The sequence below is a fragment of the Hyla sarda genome, chromosome 1 (genome assembly GCF_029499605.1).
Source record: "Hyla sarda isolate aHylSar1 chromosome 1, aHylSar1.hap1, whole genome shotgun sequence".
Classification (NCBI taxonomy): Eukaryota; Metazoa; Chordata; class Amphibia; order Anura; family Hylidae; genus Hyla; species Hyla sarda.
This window is the reverse complement of record NC_079189.1, coordinates 303,036,196-303,052,779: the sequence shown is the minus strand read 5'-3', so window position 1 is coordinate 303,052,779 and position 16,584 is coordinate 303,036,196. Positions and strand designations below refer to the sequence as shown.

General features: G+C 39.9%; 1 protein-coding gene across 1 annotated transcript in view; it reads right to left on the bottom strand.

Annotated features, from left to right (window-relative positions):
• Positions 1-16,584, bottom strand: part of CPAMD8 (C3 and PZP like alpha-2-macroglobulin domain containing 8) — a 115,166-nt gene that overhangs the window by 28,651 nt on the left and 69,931 nt on the right. Inside the window, exons 21-32 of the mRNA XM_056562863.1 lie at positions 14,208-14,369; positions 13,549-13,691; positions 9,022-9,084; positions 8,002-8,233; positions 7,492-7,645; positions 7,023-7,165; positions 3,691-3,742; positions 1,695-1,993; positions 1,212-1,437; positions 471-647; positions 254-335; positions 8-164 (exon numbers count right to left, since the gene is read on the bottom strand). Of these exons, the coding sequence (XP_056418838.1) occupies positions 8-164; positions 254-335; positions 471-647; positions 1,212-1,437; positions 1,695-1,993; positions 3,691-3,742; positions 7,023-7,165; positions 7,492-7,645; positions 8,002-8,233; positions 9,022-9,084; positions 13,549-13,691; positions 14,208-14,369 (1,890 nt within the window). The remainder of the gene's footprint in view (positions 1-7; positions 165-253; positions 336-470; positions 648-1,211; positions 1,438-1,694; positions 1,994-3,690; positions 3,743-7,022; positions 7,166-7,491; positions 7,646-8,001; positions 8,234-9,021; positions 9,085-13,548; positions 13,692-14,207; positions 14,370-16,584) is intronic.

Below are 16,584 nucleotides of genomic sequence, written 5' to 3'. Positions count from 1 at the left end.
TAGTTACCTGAATATCCTTGTTTAGAATTCGTCCCATGGCTGGAAAAGAGCCATCTCTCTTTTGATGCTGGATAATCCAGTCTTTTGCTGCTGAAAGCTCTAATGGGTCAATAAAGATGAAGCCACGAGATTGTGCAAATGATTTTAACACAAAGGCTGTGAGCCTGAAAAAAAACCCATGAAAGAATAAAGAGCATGCAAACATAGTGAATATGAGTAGAGATTGTGCAAATACTGTTTACGTCTTTCTTACCACATACTTCCAGAAGAGTCCCTCTCTCCAAATGCACTGTATGACCCATCCTGTCTCTTGTACGTCAGTTGTCGTTGATAACCTGTAAAAAGATGACAAGTTTTACAAAAGTAGCAATAAAATCATATCAATCAATGGATCTAGATAAGCAAACCAAAAGGTTCAGCAGAACTTTCACTAGTTTTCATAAAATTTCTCACAAAATTCCTAAGCTTACCTTGCAACAGGTAGTCCACAGCTTCATTCTCCACTTCTATACATAATTGCTTTGTTTTCTGAAGATACTTTAGAACAAATACATTTGGGGCAAAATGTATCATATTTTGTTCCCCACATCCAAATGGAAGTCGAAGGAGGTTATCCAGGTTACTTACAGTAGGACCCATTACATCTCCTAGGGGTAAAATTCAAGCATAATTAAGAACCAAAAGAAAATGGATTTAGAGAACGTCACTATTAAAAGAGAAAATTTAATCACAAATATTTACAACTAATGCTTTTTGGTAGCTAGTTATCTTAAAGAACTATCATGTATAAAAACTTCTCCCCATCCAAAGGTGTCAGCCGTCGCTTCGTGCAGGGGTCGACATGCTCCGTTCCCGGGGAGAGGCTGGGTCCAGTGGAGGAGACTTTATCCCTATTCTTTGGATTGGGGATAAGTTTTTATACGTGATCTTTTGCCTTTAAATAAGGTTAATTCTTATGCTTCACCTACTTAAATCTGTGTGATTAAATTCATCAAAAAATTATTATCTACCTCTTGCACCATTTCCTATAATTTTGGTGTTTATCTGGAAACTAAAGTTGTTTTCTAAAGAAAAATTCAGATGCTATTTGTGCAACCACCAAACTCTTGCAAATAAAACTAGTATGCTCTAATTTTCCAAATTATCTGCTACAACACTATGCAAAAGTGATACTTGTTTGGTTCATACACGATTAAAAAATTTATATTGACCTATGATAGAAGCTGTGGCTCTCTCAGACCCTGGAATTACATTGTGCGGTATGCCCAGTGTAAAAGCCTCATTGTGGTTCTCATCTGTCTCTTCCTTCCTCCAGATTTTAAATTCCCCTATGGAACCCCAGCCAGTCGAAAAGCCGATGAACTTCACGTCCGGCTGCTTGAGTGCTTCCCACTCCACGATAACAGAGTCATTAGAGCCTTTGGTGCCGTGTCCTACCTGAGGAAGGTGGAGACAGAGAAGAAAGGAAGGTGGGTGATCTTCACCCATAAAACACATCTACTATTTCAACATGTATTTTGATTTAGACCAATAAATCAACATAGAAATTGTCAATCTTAAAGGCAGCCAAACAAAAATACAAGAAAAACAATAAGAAGACCCACAACAAATACATTTGATAGAAAAGATCTTTTTAATCTCTAATCACTTTAATATATATATGTATTTATTTAGTGCATGAATTCAGTGTTTACCTGGATGAGACCATTTTTCCAGGTAATCCAGAATGCTCGAAACTCATCCCAAGATAGGATAGCAGGAGTTTTTTCACTGGACACTGGTTCACCCATCTTGCTGGTTGTTATCCAAGTTCTAGAGTTCTGTTGACCACCAATAACAATCTCTATCATTTCAGCCATGTCGTGGGGTCCTGATGAGAGCGCCACGTGAGCATCATTGTGTGCTTTCACAGTCAAGTCAAAGTGGCTCATTCGCTGTGGCTTCTGGACATATTGATACTCAAACTTGTTGGGAGTAGAAATTTGAATTTTCTCTAGGCCAGAAAAGACACTGCATAAATTCACAAAGAAGTACAAAAAGATGATGGCAATAAGCAGTCGGTATAATAGGCAAATATCTATGTAACCCCTAGCTACTTCTGTTAGTTACACAGTTTCATTTGTTATGTTAAAGGTGTATTCCAGGCAAAAACTTTTTTTTATATATCAACTGGCTCCGGAAAGTTAAACAGATTTGTAAATTACTTCTATAAAAAAATGTTAATCCTTCCAATAGTTATTAGCTTCTGAAGTTTTCTGTCTAACTGCTCATTGATGATGTCACGTCCAGGGAGCTGTGCATGATGGGAGAATATCCCCATAGGAACTGCGCAGCTCCCGGGACGTGAGTCATCAGAGAGCAGTTAGACAGAAAACAACAACTCAACTTCAGAAGCTAATAACTATTGGAAGGATTAAGATTTTTTTTATCAAAATCATTTACAAATCTGTTTAACTTTCCGGAGCTAGTTGATATATAAAAAAAAGTTTTGGCCTGGAATACCCCTTTAATAATAATGCCTACAAAGTTGACACAATATACATGACAGACATATGACAAGATAATTCCCACAGTCCAGCATAGCTTCAAAAGAACAACTGCCAACATTATTCACAAGATTTTTAGCACTGATGCCAAAGTTAGTAACATACACTGACCTATCAAGAAATTGTGCCACTTTTCTTGGTTTACATCCTGTGATTTTAGCGTTCCAACTTCTTATGGTCCGTGGCTAATAATTCTATAACCTGTTATCCTGTAGTTTAGGAGCCCAGTCACTGGTGTTCAGGATTTTAGTAGTCCTATCCCTCATTTCCACTGGAGACTTACCTACCTGCCTACTCCCATGCAGATTTATTTCTACATATTTGACATCATATGCTGGTTATATAAAACTTCCCTTTTCTGCATTTATCTCTCATAAATTTAACTTCTGAAGCAGTTTCTGTTTTCAAGAGCTTATAAGATGAGACCGTTATTGAATGTATTCCAGGCACAACCTTTTTTTATATATATCAACTGGCTCCGGAAAGTTAAACAGATTTGAAAATGACTTCTATTAAAAAATCTTAATCCTTCCAATAGTTATTAGCTTCTGAAGTTTTCTGTCTAACTGCTCAATGATGATGTCACGTCCCGGGATGTGAGTCATCAGAGAGCAGTTAGACAGAAAACAACAACTCAACTTCAGAAGCTAATAACTATTGGAAGGATTAAGATTTTTTTAATAGAAGTAATTTACAAATCTGTTTCACTTTCCGGAGCCAATTGATATATAAAAAATACTGGAATACCCCTTTAAGCATTGGACACAGTGGGGGAGATTTATCAATCAGCCTGAAGCCGTTATTGTCCGTTTTTTTCCACAGCAACCAATCACAGCTCAACTTTCATATCTTAACAAGCAAGTTAAAGTCGGGCTGTGATTGGATGCTATGGGAAAAACCAGACAATTAGGGTTTCAGGCTGATTGATAAATCAGGGCCATTGTCTGTCCTTCACCTCATTCTAGAACCCTATAAATGACTTATTTTAAGCAAAATCCCCTAATGACTATTATAAAAGCATATAATTAACCCGGGTTTGTTTAGTTTTATATGAGAATATTTGTATTTAAAAACAGCTCTAAATATTTACAAGATGATTTTAATTTTGGTTATACTGTTTTCATTTTAATACCATTTTACTTACCATTTGGGCATAAGAAGACACTGTATGTGTATTCGCGGGCTAAGCCCTCTGGCTAAAATAGAAAACAATTGTATGTCTTATTAAACAAAATTAATAAGCATGGTGCGTTATAAGAACATTTCATACAAAAGCTCAGATGGTCAGGAGATGCTTTAAATTCTCAAGTCGGTTATGGTAATAGCTATTTATTTTATGTAATACCTTATAGCTATATATCGGAAAAAAATAAAAAAGGTATTCAAGAAGCCCCACCTTAATCAATATGGTCTGATAAAATCTACAGATCATAGTGCAAAAAATGAGCCCCGCACAGCCCCATAGACAGAAAAAAAAAAAAAATGTATTTCACCCCTAGACATGCCCCCTCCCATAAACATGAATGGAGGGGCGTGGTATGACATTATGAAGGGGCCTGGCGTTATGTCACGAGCACAGTCTCCTGAAGCCAGCATTCTGAACATAAAGAGGGTGCTGGCATGGAGATCAGAGGGGGAGGGGGTTGTTTGTCCCAGCAGCCAGATCCCTGCGATCAGACATCTTATCCCATCATGGAGAGGAGTACCCCTTTAAGCATATTTATTTTTTTAAATATTGATAAAAAGATTTTACATTTTTTTAAAGCAATAAAATGAAACAGCTATAAATTGGGTATCATTGTATTTGTACTAACCCACAGAATACAGAAAAAAAAGTCAGTTTTACAGGAAAATCCCTCCAAATATGCAAAATTGCAAGGCTTTTTTCTCAAATATTTTCGAAGTTTTGTAATACATTTTATGGTAAACTTAAAGGTGTCACTATAATTAGTTCTGCAGAAAACAACCCCTCACATTGCTCTGCAAATGAAAAATGTAAAAGGTATTTTTATGAAAAACCATAAAAAATAGGCTTGGTCGTTAATGGGTTCAAATAATCTCCTAATATTAAGGAACAAATTACAACATTACACATTTACAACAAAATGTATAAAAACATATAGTCTGGCAAATTCTGTCTAAAGAGAAATTAAAGTGGACCCGGAGCAGGTTTTTAGAGTATAAAGTAAGGGCATGGCTGTATAGGGCTTACAATTGTAAATTCATACATTGCTTTCATTAGTTAATTGACCCCTCTGCCACCAAGATATTAGAGTTTGGAAACATTTGCAAATGTTTGGGCGTTTTTTATTTTTCGGGTGATAATAAAGTGTTGTATTGGGAAAGGGCATTTTATTTTATACACTTAAATTATTTAAAAAACTATTTTTTAAAACTTTTTTACAGGTTAAACCATGCTCCAGTACACCTGTACTGCAGCACAGTATAACAGTCAGTACTCCACTGGTCCATGGCTGGACACAGACTGCCGTACTAGGCAGACAGGAGGCCATCAGCTGGCCTCATGCTGCCATGGCAACTAACAAGATCCCGTGATCGTATGTCAACCCTCCCTCTGTCAACCCCATAGATTCCGTGATCAGGACTGATCACGGCATCTATGGGCTTAATGCTGCAGAGATCGGTGCGATCCTGGTCTCAGCAGTTGCAGCAGGACCCAGGCTGTGATTGAGAGCTGGGTCCTGCCAGCAATCTCCTGCAGAGCAGCGCGCTGTGAAGGAGATCGCTATGACGTATGTATACGTCCTGTTGCACTAACTAGCTTGCAACTTACAATCTCTCCAAAGGAAACAGCAACAATCGCCAGGTCCAGTATAGTAGCAAACTGATATTTATTGCATCAATAACAGCAACGTTTCGGCTAAAAGTGAGCCTTTCTCAAGCATGAGAAAGGCTCACTTTTAGCCGAAACGTTGCTGTTATTGATGCAATAAATATCAGTTTGCTATTATACTGGACCTGGCGATTGTTGGTGTTTCCTTTGGAGAGATTGTGAAGTGTACCCGTCCTTGGCGTTCGGGTGGATTACGGGCACATCCCCAGTGGTCATCCAGTGCTGGCTCCCTCTTGCAACTTAGACGTATGAATATGTCCTGGGGCGGGAAGGGGTTAAAGAATGTGAAAATAGACATTTTTACAAATGTATAGAAAATGAAAAAACAAATTTCACATGAACATAAGTATTCAGACCCTTTGCTATGACACATGAAATTTATCTCTGGGGGCCTACCATTTTTCATGATTATCTCTGAGATGTTTCTGCACCTTGATTGTGTCACCTGTGGTAAATTCAGATAATTGGACAGGATTTGGAAAGACACACCCCAGTCTATATAAGGTCTCACAGTGGACAATGCATCATAGAGCAAAAACCAAGCTGTAAGAGAAGAAAGAACTGCCTGTAGAGCTCAGAGACTGTGAGGCACAGATCTGGAGAAGGATAAAAAAATTCTGCTGCACTGAAAGTTACAAGAACACAGTGGCCTCCATAATTCTTAAATGGAAGAAGTTTGCAACAACTAGGACTCTTCCTAGAGCTCGCCACCCTGCCAGACTAAGTAATCGGAGAAAAAAGGCCTTGGTAAGAGAGGTAACATAACATAATGGTCACTCTGGCTGAGTTCCAAATATCCAGTGTGAAGATGAAAGAAACTCCCAGAAGGTCAATCATTACTTGGGCTTTATGGCAGAGTGGCTAGAAAGAAACTTCTTCTCAGTAAAAGACACATAAAAAGCCCACCTGGAGTATGAAAACGGCATCTAAAGGACTGCGAAACAAGATTCTCTGTTTTGATTACATTTTAAGTGTAGTGTCTGGAGGAAACCAGGCGCTGCTCAATATGGCATGGTGGTGGCAACATCATGCTGTTTGGGGTGGGGTTACTGGGAGACCGGTTGGGGTTGAGGGAAGCTGGCATTAAGCAAAGTACAGAGATATTCTTAATAAAAACCTGATTCAGAATGCTATGGAGCTCAAACTGGGCCAAAGATTTACCTTCCAACAAGACAATGACACTAAGAACACTTGAACTTAAACCCAATCCAGTATCTTTGGAGGCACCTGAAAATGGCTGTCTACCCATGGTCCCTATTCAACCTGACAGATTTGGGGATTGTTTTTGCATCTCTGCACATCCTCTCAAGCTCTATGTTTAAATCTTGTGGCATCATACCCAAAAAGACTGAAGGCTGTAATAGCTGAAAACTTATGTCAATGCTATATTTTAGTTTTTTCTTTTCAATAAATAAGCTAAGATTTCAAAATATTCTGTTTTCAATTTGTCATAATGAAATTTTTATTTTAGCAAAAGGCTTTAACATAACAAAATATGACAAAAGTGAAAGGGTCTGAAGACTTTCTGAATGCACTGTATGAACTTTATACCCTAAAAACCTGCCCATAGTCCACTTAAAATGTATAAGTAATAGATACTAAACAAGAAACAGGAAGCTTACCTCAACAACCACACTTCTACGGACAAAATCAACCCCAGATGGCGATTTCCTCTCACCATATATGTCTTCTGAATATTTGCTGTTCTTGAGACTACTGCTTCCTTCTCCAAGACAGTTAATTCCTGCATATGCCAGACCTCTAGCTGGGAATAAAGATATGCATTTTAAATAGCATATTGAGCTAGTATCCATACTAAGTTGCTTAATAGCAGATATATCAAAGATGCACAATTCAGATGTCCAAAAGTTTAAATATGAACGTCAATAGGTCCTTTCTAATCGGACTAAAATACAATTTCTTATGAATAATAGGGGTTGTCCAAAGAATGAAAACAATTCCTCCTTGACAGTTATCAGTACTAAAGTGCTGAAGTGCCACTGGTCAATTTCCTAACACATCTATCTATGTATCTAAGTATTAAGGTAGATTTTAGATTCTTTCACAATTTGAAATATAACAATGGATCACCTGAAATGTTTGCAATTCCTAATTCAGAAAATGAGAACACTGCTGATGTGGGTTTTGTATCTCCAGAAGCCACACACAGCTTCCGAATCAGATGCTGTTTTCCAGGATATCCTACAAATTTCACACCCTTTGTGATCATGATCTTTATATGTACCTAATAGGAAACAGTTAAAAACCTAAACGTAAGGGACAATACAGTACATGAATATTGACTTTGAAAAGAAGAAATAGGACATTTTTATGTAAAAATGCTATTAGGAAAAAAAAATACAGTATTTTGATACTGCAATATATAAAACAACTCTGTATTTAAATAAATAATTAAATAAATATATATATATATATCTGGTGAAATAAGAATGATAAATATTAATTGTATGTGTGAAATTAAACAGCTACATTTTAAGTAAATAGAACGAACAAACTAATTATATTAAAAACCAACTGATAAGTATAATTGATATGTTGAATATTGAACTATTCAGACAAAATTGCCTCTTGGTTCCTTACCTCAACATTGATGGGTAGGTAATTGTAAACAGTAAGTGGAATCTTAACCTGCTCTCCTCGTATCACGTAGTATGGTAATGTAAAATCAATAAAAAATTGTTTAAAAGTCTTTAGACTGGCTGCTTTAGCCACTCCCAGTCCGGTTTCTTCAGAAACACCAATCGCTTCACTTATCCATGTTGTTATAGAGTCAGGAACTTCTACACGCAGCTCTCCCTCCCCAGTTATACCACTATGTATAAAAAAAAAAAAAAGGACTAATATAAAGAACAAAAATACCATAATACTACTCAAAAGTTTTGCAGGTAACATATCACAGAATATATCTCAATGATAAATAGTGCAATATCACTACTGAAGATTTACATTTTATACGATCTTAAAATGGTACTCCGGTGGAAAACTTTTTTGTTTTTTAATCAACTGGTGCCAGAAAGATAAACAGATTTGTAAATTACTTCTATTAAAAAATCTTAATCCTTCTAGTACTTATTAGCTGCTGAATACTACAGAGGAAATTATTTTCTTTTTGGAACACAGAGCTGACATCATGACCCCAATGCTCTCTGCTGACACCTCTGTCCATTTTAGGAACTGTCCAGTGTAGGAGAAAATCCCCATAGAAAACATATGCTGCTCTGGACAGTTCCTAAAATGGACAGAGATGTCAGCAGAGAGCACTGTGGTCATGATGTCAGCAGAGAGCTCTGTGTTCCAAAAAGATGAGAATTTCCTCTGTAGTATTCCGCAGCTAATAAGTACTGGAAGGAATAAGATTTTTTAATAAAAGTAATTTACAAATCTGTTTAACTTTTTGGCACCAGTTGATTTACAAAAATAAAAAAAATAAAAAAGTTTTCCACCGGAGTACTCCTTTAAAGATAATTATTTTTATTGCTTTTTTAATGCATCCAAACAAATGCTACTGTATAACAAACCATCTAAAAGTTATGGCTGATAATTCTGACCAACACTGTGTGAAAATGTATACAGTACTGGGCTTTTAAACTCTTTTTTCACCTGACATTGAAGCAGTGCCAGATCCATGTTTCAGGAAAGAATGTCCTTTTCCTCTTCTCAAATCTGAAAAAAAACAAAAAAAAAAAACATGTAAAAAACCACACACAACAAAACTGTTACATAATTGCTACAGGGACATCAAAAAGAGTAAACAGTATGCACAGCAAAGTATTCAATGTAATGCAGGTTTTGGGTAAACCAAAGTGATGCTCTAGTACAGAGGATCATAAAGCAGACACAAACAAAAAACATTACCCGCATGCCTGATCCCCCATTGCTGTGGTGATCACCAGCTCACCAGCTCATGATCACAACTTTCTGATCCAATTCTAACACATAGCAAATGCCAGAAAAAGCGGCTCAGCCAATCATAGGCTTAGGCAGGCAAATACTGTGATCGGTAATTGACAGAGTGTGTCAAAACAGGACCAGGAAGTGGTGATTAGCGGGGTCCTATTGAATCAATAAACAGCGAAGAAAGGGCAATAGTATTGAGGATATTTTTTTTTTACCCATACGCTCCCTTCCCCTTTTGAATATTACCTGCTTGGACACTAACTAGTGCTGCAGCAGCATCAGGCTTGCCCATGAGTCATGGACAAGAGATACACGAGATGACTCATGAACAAGGCTGCATGAGCAGACACACCAATCACCTCCCACCACAAGGAGGGACACATCCCCTTCCCCGAGAAGATTTCTAAGACTGTGAGCTAATGAAAAGAGGGATTTTTATAACAAATATAGGTGATTAAGGCATAAAAATTAGATGTACATGGCCAGGATTAGGTACTGAGTAACATTTTTTTTTTGTGGGATCTGAAAAGTATGCTTTAAATATCAGCATGCATTTTTCTAATTTACTTGAAATCATAATTCTGCTTGCAATTTGACACATCCATAAACTACAAGTTACTCTATATATGTTGGTTTATTATGGCATACTGCTAGAATTTAGCTCAGAAACTTAAACTACTTAAAGAAAAAGATAGCTGCCTTTTCCCAGAAATTGCAGCTCAGTTCTGTTGAACTGAAAGGAGCAGAGTTGTAATACCAAACATAATGGCACTGTTTTTGGAAGAAATGGATAACTGCTTTACAGCGGTACTCCGGTGGAAAACTTTTTTTTTTAATCAACTGGTGCCAGAAAGTTAAACAGATTTGTAAATTACTTCTATTAAAAAATCTTAATCCTTCCAGTACTTATTAGCTGCTGAATACTACAGAGGAAATTCTTTATTTTTGGAACACAGTGCTCTCTGCTGACATCACGAGCACAGTGCTCTCTTCTGACATCTCTGTCCATTTTAGGAACTGTCCAGAGAAGCATATATTTGTTATGGGGATTTTCTCCTACTGGAAGGATTGAGATTTCTTAATAGAAATAATTTACAAATCTGCTTAACTTTCTGGCACCAGTTGATAAAAAAAAAAAAAAAAAATGTTTTCCACCGGAGTACCCCTTTAACCCCTTAAGAACGCAGTCCATTTGGGCCTTAAGGACGCAGACAATTAAATTTTTACGTTTTCGTTTTTTCCTCCTCGCCTTCAAAAAATCCTAACTCTTATATTTTCATCCACAGACTAGTATGAGGGCTTGTTTTTTGTGCTACCAGTTGTCCGTTGTAATGCCATCACTCACTTTACCATAAAATGCATGGCGCAACCCAAAAAATACTATTTGTGTGGGGAAATTAAAAAGAAAACCGCAATTTTGCTAATTTTGGAAGGTTTCGTTTTCATGCCGTACAATTTACGGTAAAAATGACATGTGTTTTTTATTCTTTGGGTCAATACGATTAAAATGATACCGTATATACTCGAGTATAAGCCGACCCGAATATAAGCCGAGGCCCCTAATTTCACCCCAAAATCCCAGGAAAAGTTATTGACTCGAGTATAAGCCTAGGGTGGGAAATACATCATCCCCCCCGTCATCATCCAGACCTTCATCATCATCACCCTGTCATCATCCCCCTTTCATCATCACCGCCTGCCATCGGCTGTCCGGGCTTGCTGGGAGTTGTAGTTTTGAAACCTCTGGAGGTCCGCAGGTTGAAGACCACTGCAGCCTTCGACATCATCCAGCCCCCTCTCACCCCCTTTAGTTCTGTACAGTACTCGCCGTCGCTCGGCGCTGGTCCGGTGCTGCAGGACTGTCCGGTGAGGAGGTCGTCCGGTGGGATAGTGGTTCTGGGCTGCCATCTTTTTAACCGGGGGCGCCTCTTCTCCGCGCTGCGGGCCCGGAATAGAGGCGTTGCCTTGACGATGACGCAGAAGGACGTTGGTAATGAACGTACCTCTGCGTCGTCGTCAAGGCAACGTGACTATTCTGGGGCCGGGCCCGCAGCGCGGAGAAGAGGCCTCCCCGGTGAAGATAGCAGCTCGGAACCACTATCCCACTGGACGACCTCCCCACCGGACCAGCGCCAAGCAGAGGCGAGTACTGTACAGAACTAAAGGGGGTGAGAGGGGGCTGGATGATGTCGAAGGCTGCAGTGGTCTTCAACCTGCGGACCTCCAGAGGTTTCAAAACTACAACTCCCAGCAAGCCCGGACAGCCGATGGCTGCCCGGGCTTGCTGGGAGTTGTAGTTTTGAAACCTCTGCAGGTCCGCAGGTTGAAGACCACTGAGGGCAGAGAGTTCACTCGAGTATAAGCCGAGGGGGGTGTTTTCAGCACGAAAAATCGTGCTGAAAAACTCGGCTTATACTCGAGTATATACGGTACATGATAACATACTTTTCTATTACTGTTGCGCTTAAAAAAATCACAAACTTTTTAACCAAATTAGTACGTTTAAGATCCCCCTATTTTGAAGATCTATAACTTTTTCATTTTTCCGTATAAGCGGCGGTATGAGGGCTCATTTTTTGTGCCGTGATCTGTACTTTTTATTGATACCATATTTGCTTATATAAAACTTTTAATACATTTTTTATAATTTTTTTTGGGAATAAAATGTTATAAAAAAGCAGCTATTTTGGAAAAAAATTTTTTTACGTTCACACCGTTCACCATACGGTATAATTAACATTTTATTTTAATAGTTCAGATATTTACGCACGCGGCGATACCAAATATGTATTAAACATATGTTTTTAACACTTTTTGGGGGTGAAATGGGGAAAATGGGACAATTTACGTTTTTATTGGGGGAGGGGGTTTTTCATATTTTTTTACTTTCTTTTTTTACTTTTATTTTTACACTTTAATAGTCCCCATAGGGGACTATTTATAGCAATCATTCGATTGCTAATCCTGTTCAGTGCTATGTATAGGACATAGAAATGATCATCATTATCGGTCATCTTCTGCTCTGGTCTGCGGGAAGGCAGATCAGAGCAGAAGACTCCCGGAAGGCAGCGGAGCCAGGTGAGGGGACCTCAGTCTGCCGTTCTGGATGATCGTGGGTGTCCGCCATTACTGGCGGGTCCCTGGCTGTGATCAACAGCCGGGACCTGCCGCGCATGATCCGGGCATCGCTCCGATGCCCGCAGTTATGCTTAGGACGTAAATGTACGTCCTGGTGAGTTAAGTACCACCTCGCCAGGACGTACATTTACGTCCTTCGTCGTTAAGGGGTTAAAGCATTTTCAGTGCAGTGTGGGGTAAAAATGGTCTGTATGTACAACATAAATGAAGTGTTTTCCTAAAATGCAGTTTCTAAAATGTAAAATGATATTCAAAAGTGAGTCTATTTTTTACTTGATCAGTTTGTGTTTGCAGACAATGGAGGGTCGTTTTTTTTCTTTTGTCAAGTGCCATAGAGTCAGACCCAAGCCACAGCAGCATACCTCCCGCCTCCAACAACCTACCCTGCTTTCACTGGAGCCCTGTACATCCACCATGGAGGCCTAGGAGACAGGAAGCGTTCTGCTGTGGCTTGGGGCTGACTCTATGGCACTTGAGCTGCTAAAGAAAACAGTGCTTTCTAAGGGTGCGTTCACACTGAGTAATTCAAGAGGAATTTACTTGAGTAATTCCTCTTGAATTCTCCTCTCCATATTAATGCACATCTCCTCTGTCCATTGACTTTAATGTTATTTCTGCTGTCCTGATCATACTGCGAAAATTCTGCTAGCAGAATTCCGACGCTCAATTCCTTTCCGCTTGAAGAAAGAATATGTTCATTCTTCAAGCGGAATCCGCGAGTAGAATCCAATAGAAGACAATGGTAAAAAAAATTCTGCCCGACATCGTTTTCAAGTGGAATTCAAGCAGAATTCCATCGGAATTCAGAAAAGTAGATTAAATAGCATCCTCCTTCATTCCCGCATGGAAATTCTGCTTGAATTCCACTTGATGGAGAAGGCAACAATTTCCTGACCAAAATTATTCCTTGTGAATTCCTCTTGAATTCCTCAGTGTGAACGCACCCTAAGAGTGCAAATAGCCATTTATCAAGCTAAACATATAATTTGTTTATTCCCCTTGTGACCTTTGCACCAACGTCTGCAACTCAGTACCTGGTACAGTACAAAAACTTAGGTAGACGTTAAAGGACATGAGACTGTGTTAACTCACCGAGGAGTAATTCTGGCATGGGAAGATGCTATCAATGTTCCAGTGTGTGGCTGGAAAGCTGGAACAGCTTCATCTGTGTACATACCATCACTCTGCCGGTGATTTAAACTGACAATGTCTGTCATTACAACCAGTCCTGTCTCCTGTGAAATTAACCAAAAGAGCATAATGTAATACTACCAGGAATAAAACATTTTAACAACGTGTTAAACATAATAGGGGCATTTTTGTTCTAAAAACGTGAATAAAAAGGCAGAGATCATAGGCTAGAAATAGGTATGTTTTTGAATGTTCTATGGTCACACGCAATTCTAATTCTAACAATCAGGATTCTAAACCAAAACTAGCAAACAGTATAGTCGAGGGAACAAATCCATCCATTTTGCACAATATATTTTAGACTGATACAAGTCAAAGTAACTATGACATTAGACAATCAATATCAGTCTCAGAATGTAATGGTCTGTTTGACAGATACCCATTCTGTCAACCCATCATCTAATCAAAAATATGAATAACCCTTATTTTTCAAATATGGTTTGTATAACAGCATAGAGCAATTGATTTGGCTGCTTCCATAATTCTGTCCACTGCATTGGAACAGGTCATCCAAGCTCTGAGGTTTGAATCTTCCTTTAATTTCTGGGTTACCCACTTACTGTAAAAGCAAAGCGTGCATCTTTAGTGATGTCCCAATGCCAGGAAAAAACTGAGGAACGCCGCCTCCTCTGGGCACCCAGTCCTGGCCACCAGAAATGTCCTTCTTCCTTTCCTGTGCCAAAAGCATCAGACACATCAAAGGTTGCTAGTTCCTGGAATATCTGTAGGAGCAAAATTATATAATTTAAATACATTAGTTTTGCTATGCTGCTGTTTCTAGTAGTTAATTTTTCAAAAAGACAAATAAGCACAATATGTCAGGGTTTTTGCATACTAGCAGTCTGGAAATATAAACCCCAAAACTGAACTGAATGTCTTCTATACTACACTGCTCAAAAAAATTATGAAAAAATAAAGGGAACACTTAAACAACACAATGTAACTCCAAGTCAATCACACTTCTGTGAAATCACACTGTCCACTCAGGAAGCAACACTGATTGTCAATTTCACATGTTGTTGTGCAAATGGAACAGACAACAGGTGAAAATTATAGGCAATTAGCAAGACACCCCATAAAGGAGTGGTTCTGCAGGTGGTGACCACAGACCACTTCTCAGTTCCTCTGCTTCCTAGCTGATGTTTTGGGCACTTTTGAATGCTGGCGGTGCTTTCACTCTAGTGGCAGCATGGGACGGAGTCTACAACCCATACAAGTGGCTCAGGTAGTGCAGCTCATCCAGGATGGCACATCAATGCGAGCTGTGGCAAGTCTGCTGTGTCTGTAAGGGTAGTGTCCAGAGCATGGAGGCGCTACCAGGAGACAGGTTAGTACATCAGGAGATGTGGAGGAGGCTGTAGGAGGGCAACAACCCAGCAGCAGGACCACTACCTTCGCCTTTGTGCAAGGAGGAGCGCTGCGGAAGCCCTGCAAAATTACCTCCAGCAGGCAATAAATGTGCATATGTCCACTCAAACTGTCATAAACAGACTCCATGAGGATGGTATGAGGGCCCGACGTAGACAGGTGGGGGTGGTGCTTACAGCCCAACACCATGCAGGACGTTTGGCATCTGCCAGAGAACACAAAGATTGGCAAATTCACCACTGGCGCCCTGTGCTCTTCACAGATGAAAGCAGGTTCACACTGAGCACATGTGACAGACGTGACAGAGTTTGGAAACGCCGTGGAGAATGTTCTGCTGTCTGCAACATCCTCCAGCATGACTAGTTTGGCAGTGGGTCAGGACATGAGAGCTGCGTAAAAACTTCAGGCACATGTGCTCTGCAGACCAAGCACTGTGCTCTGGGGGCATGTGACTCCCCGTCACTAGGATGTGGAGTTGAAGAAAATGAATATGCAAACCACGGGTGCAGGCTCAGGCCTCTTACTTTGGGACCCAAAGAGATATGAACACCGGGGGACCACCTTCAAAGCACTACTGCAGATGGGACAAACTGAACTCAGCGGCCAGGGCACACACTAAAGTAAGTGAACGCTTTATGGACTCACACTATCACCCAGTATTTGGGTTTAGTGAGGGTGAACTGGCTGACCGTTTTCCTTTAAAGGGGAACTCTGGTGGAAAAAAAATGTTTTAAAATCAACTAGTGCCAGAAAGGTAAACAGATTTGCATTTTATTTCTATTTTAAAATCATAACCTTTCCAGCACTTATCAGCTGCTGTATACTACAGAAAATGTGTGAAGTTCTTTCCAGTCTGACCAAAGTGCTCTCTGCTGACACCTCTGTTCATGTCATGAACTGTCGAGAGCAGTAGAGGTTTGTTATGGGGATTTGCTTCTACTCTGGAAAGTTGGGCAGAGGTGACAGTTGGACATGGACAGAGGTAACAGCAGAGAGCACTGTGGTCAGACTGGAAAGAACAGCACAATTTTCTTTGTAGTACAGTGGTCCCTCAACATACGATGGTAGTTCGTTCCAAACAACCCATCGTTTTGTCAAATCCATCGTATGTTGAGGGATTCGTGTAATGTAAAGAATAGGAAGTTATACTCCCCTGTCCCCGCCGCTCTGGACCGCGTCCTCACCACTCCCGATGCTGTCCCAGGGGCTCCCGATGCTGTCCCGCTGCTCTGGCGTCTTCTTCGGGATCCTCTGGCTTTTTTCGCATCTTCTCCGGTGTCAGGGCCTCGCTTTCTGGCAACGTTATTATGTTGCGGCCCTGGGATGGCGTGCGCACAATGTAATAACGATGCAGGAAAGCGAGGCCCGGACCCCAGGGAAGATGCAGAAAACGCCAGAGGATCGTGAAGTGGACCCGGAGCAGCGGGGATAGGCAAGTGAACCTGTCCGGGATGCTTAAACTGCTATCCGACAGCAGCTTAAGCATTATGCGCTGTCGGATTGCAGTTAATGCGATGGCCCCGACATATAAAAGCATCGTATGTCGATGCTGACATCGACATGCGATGG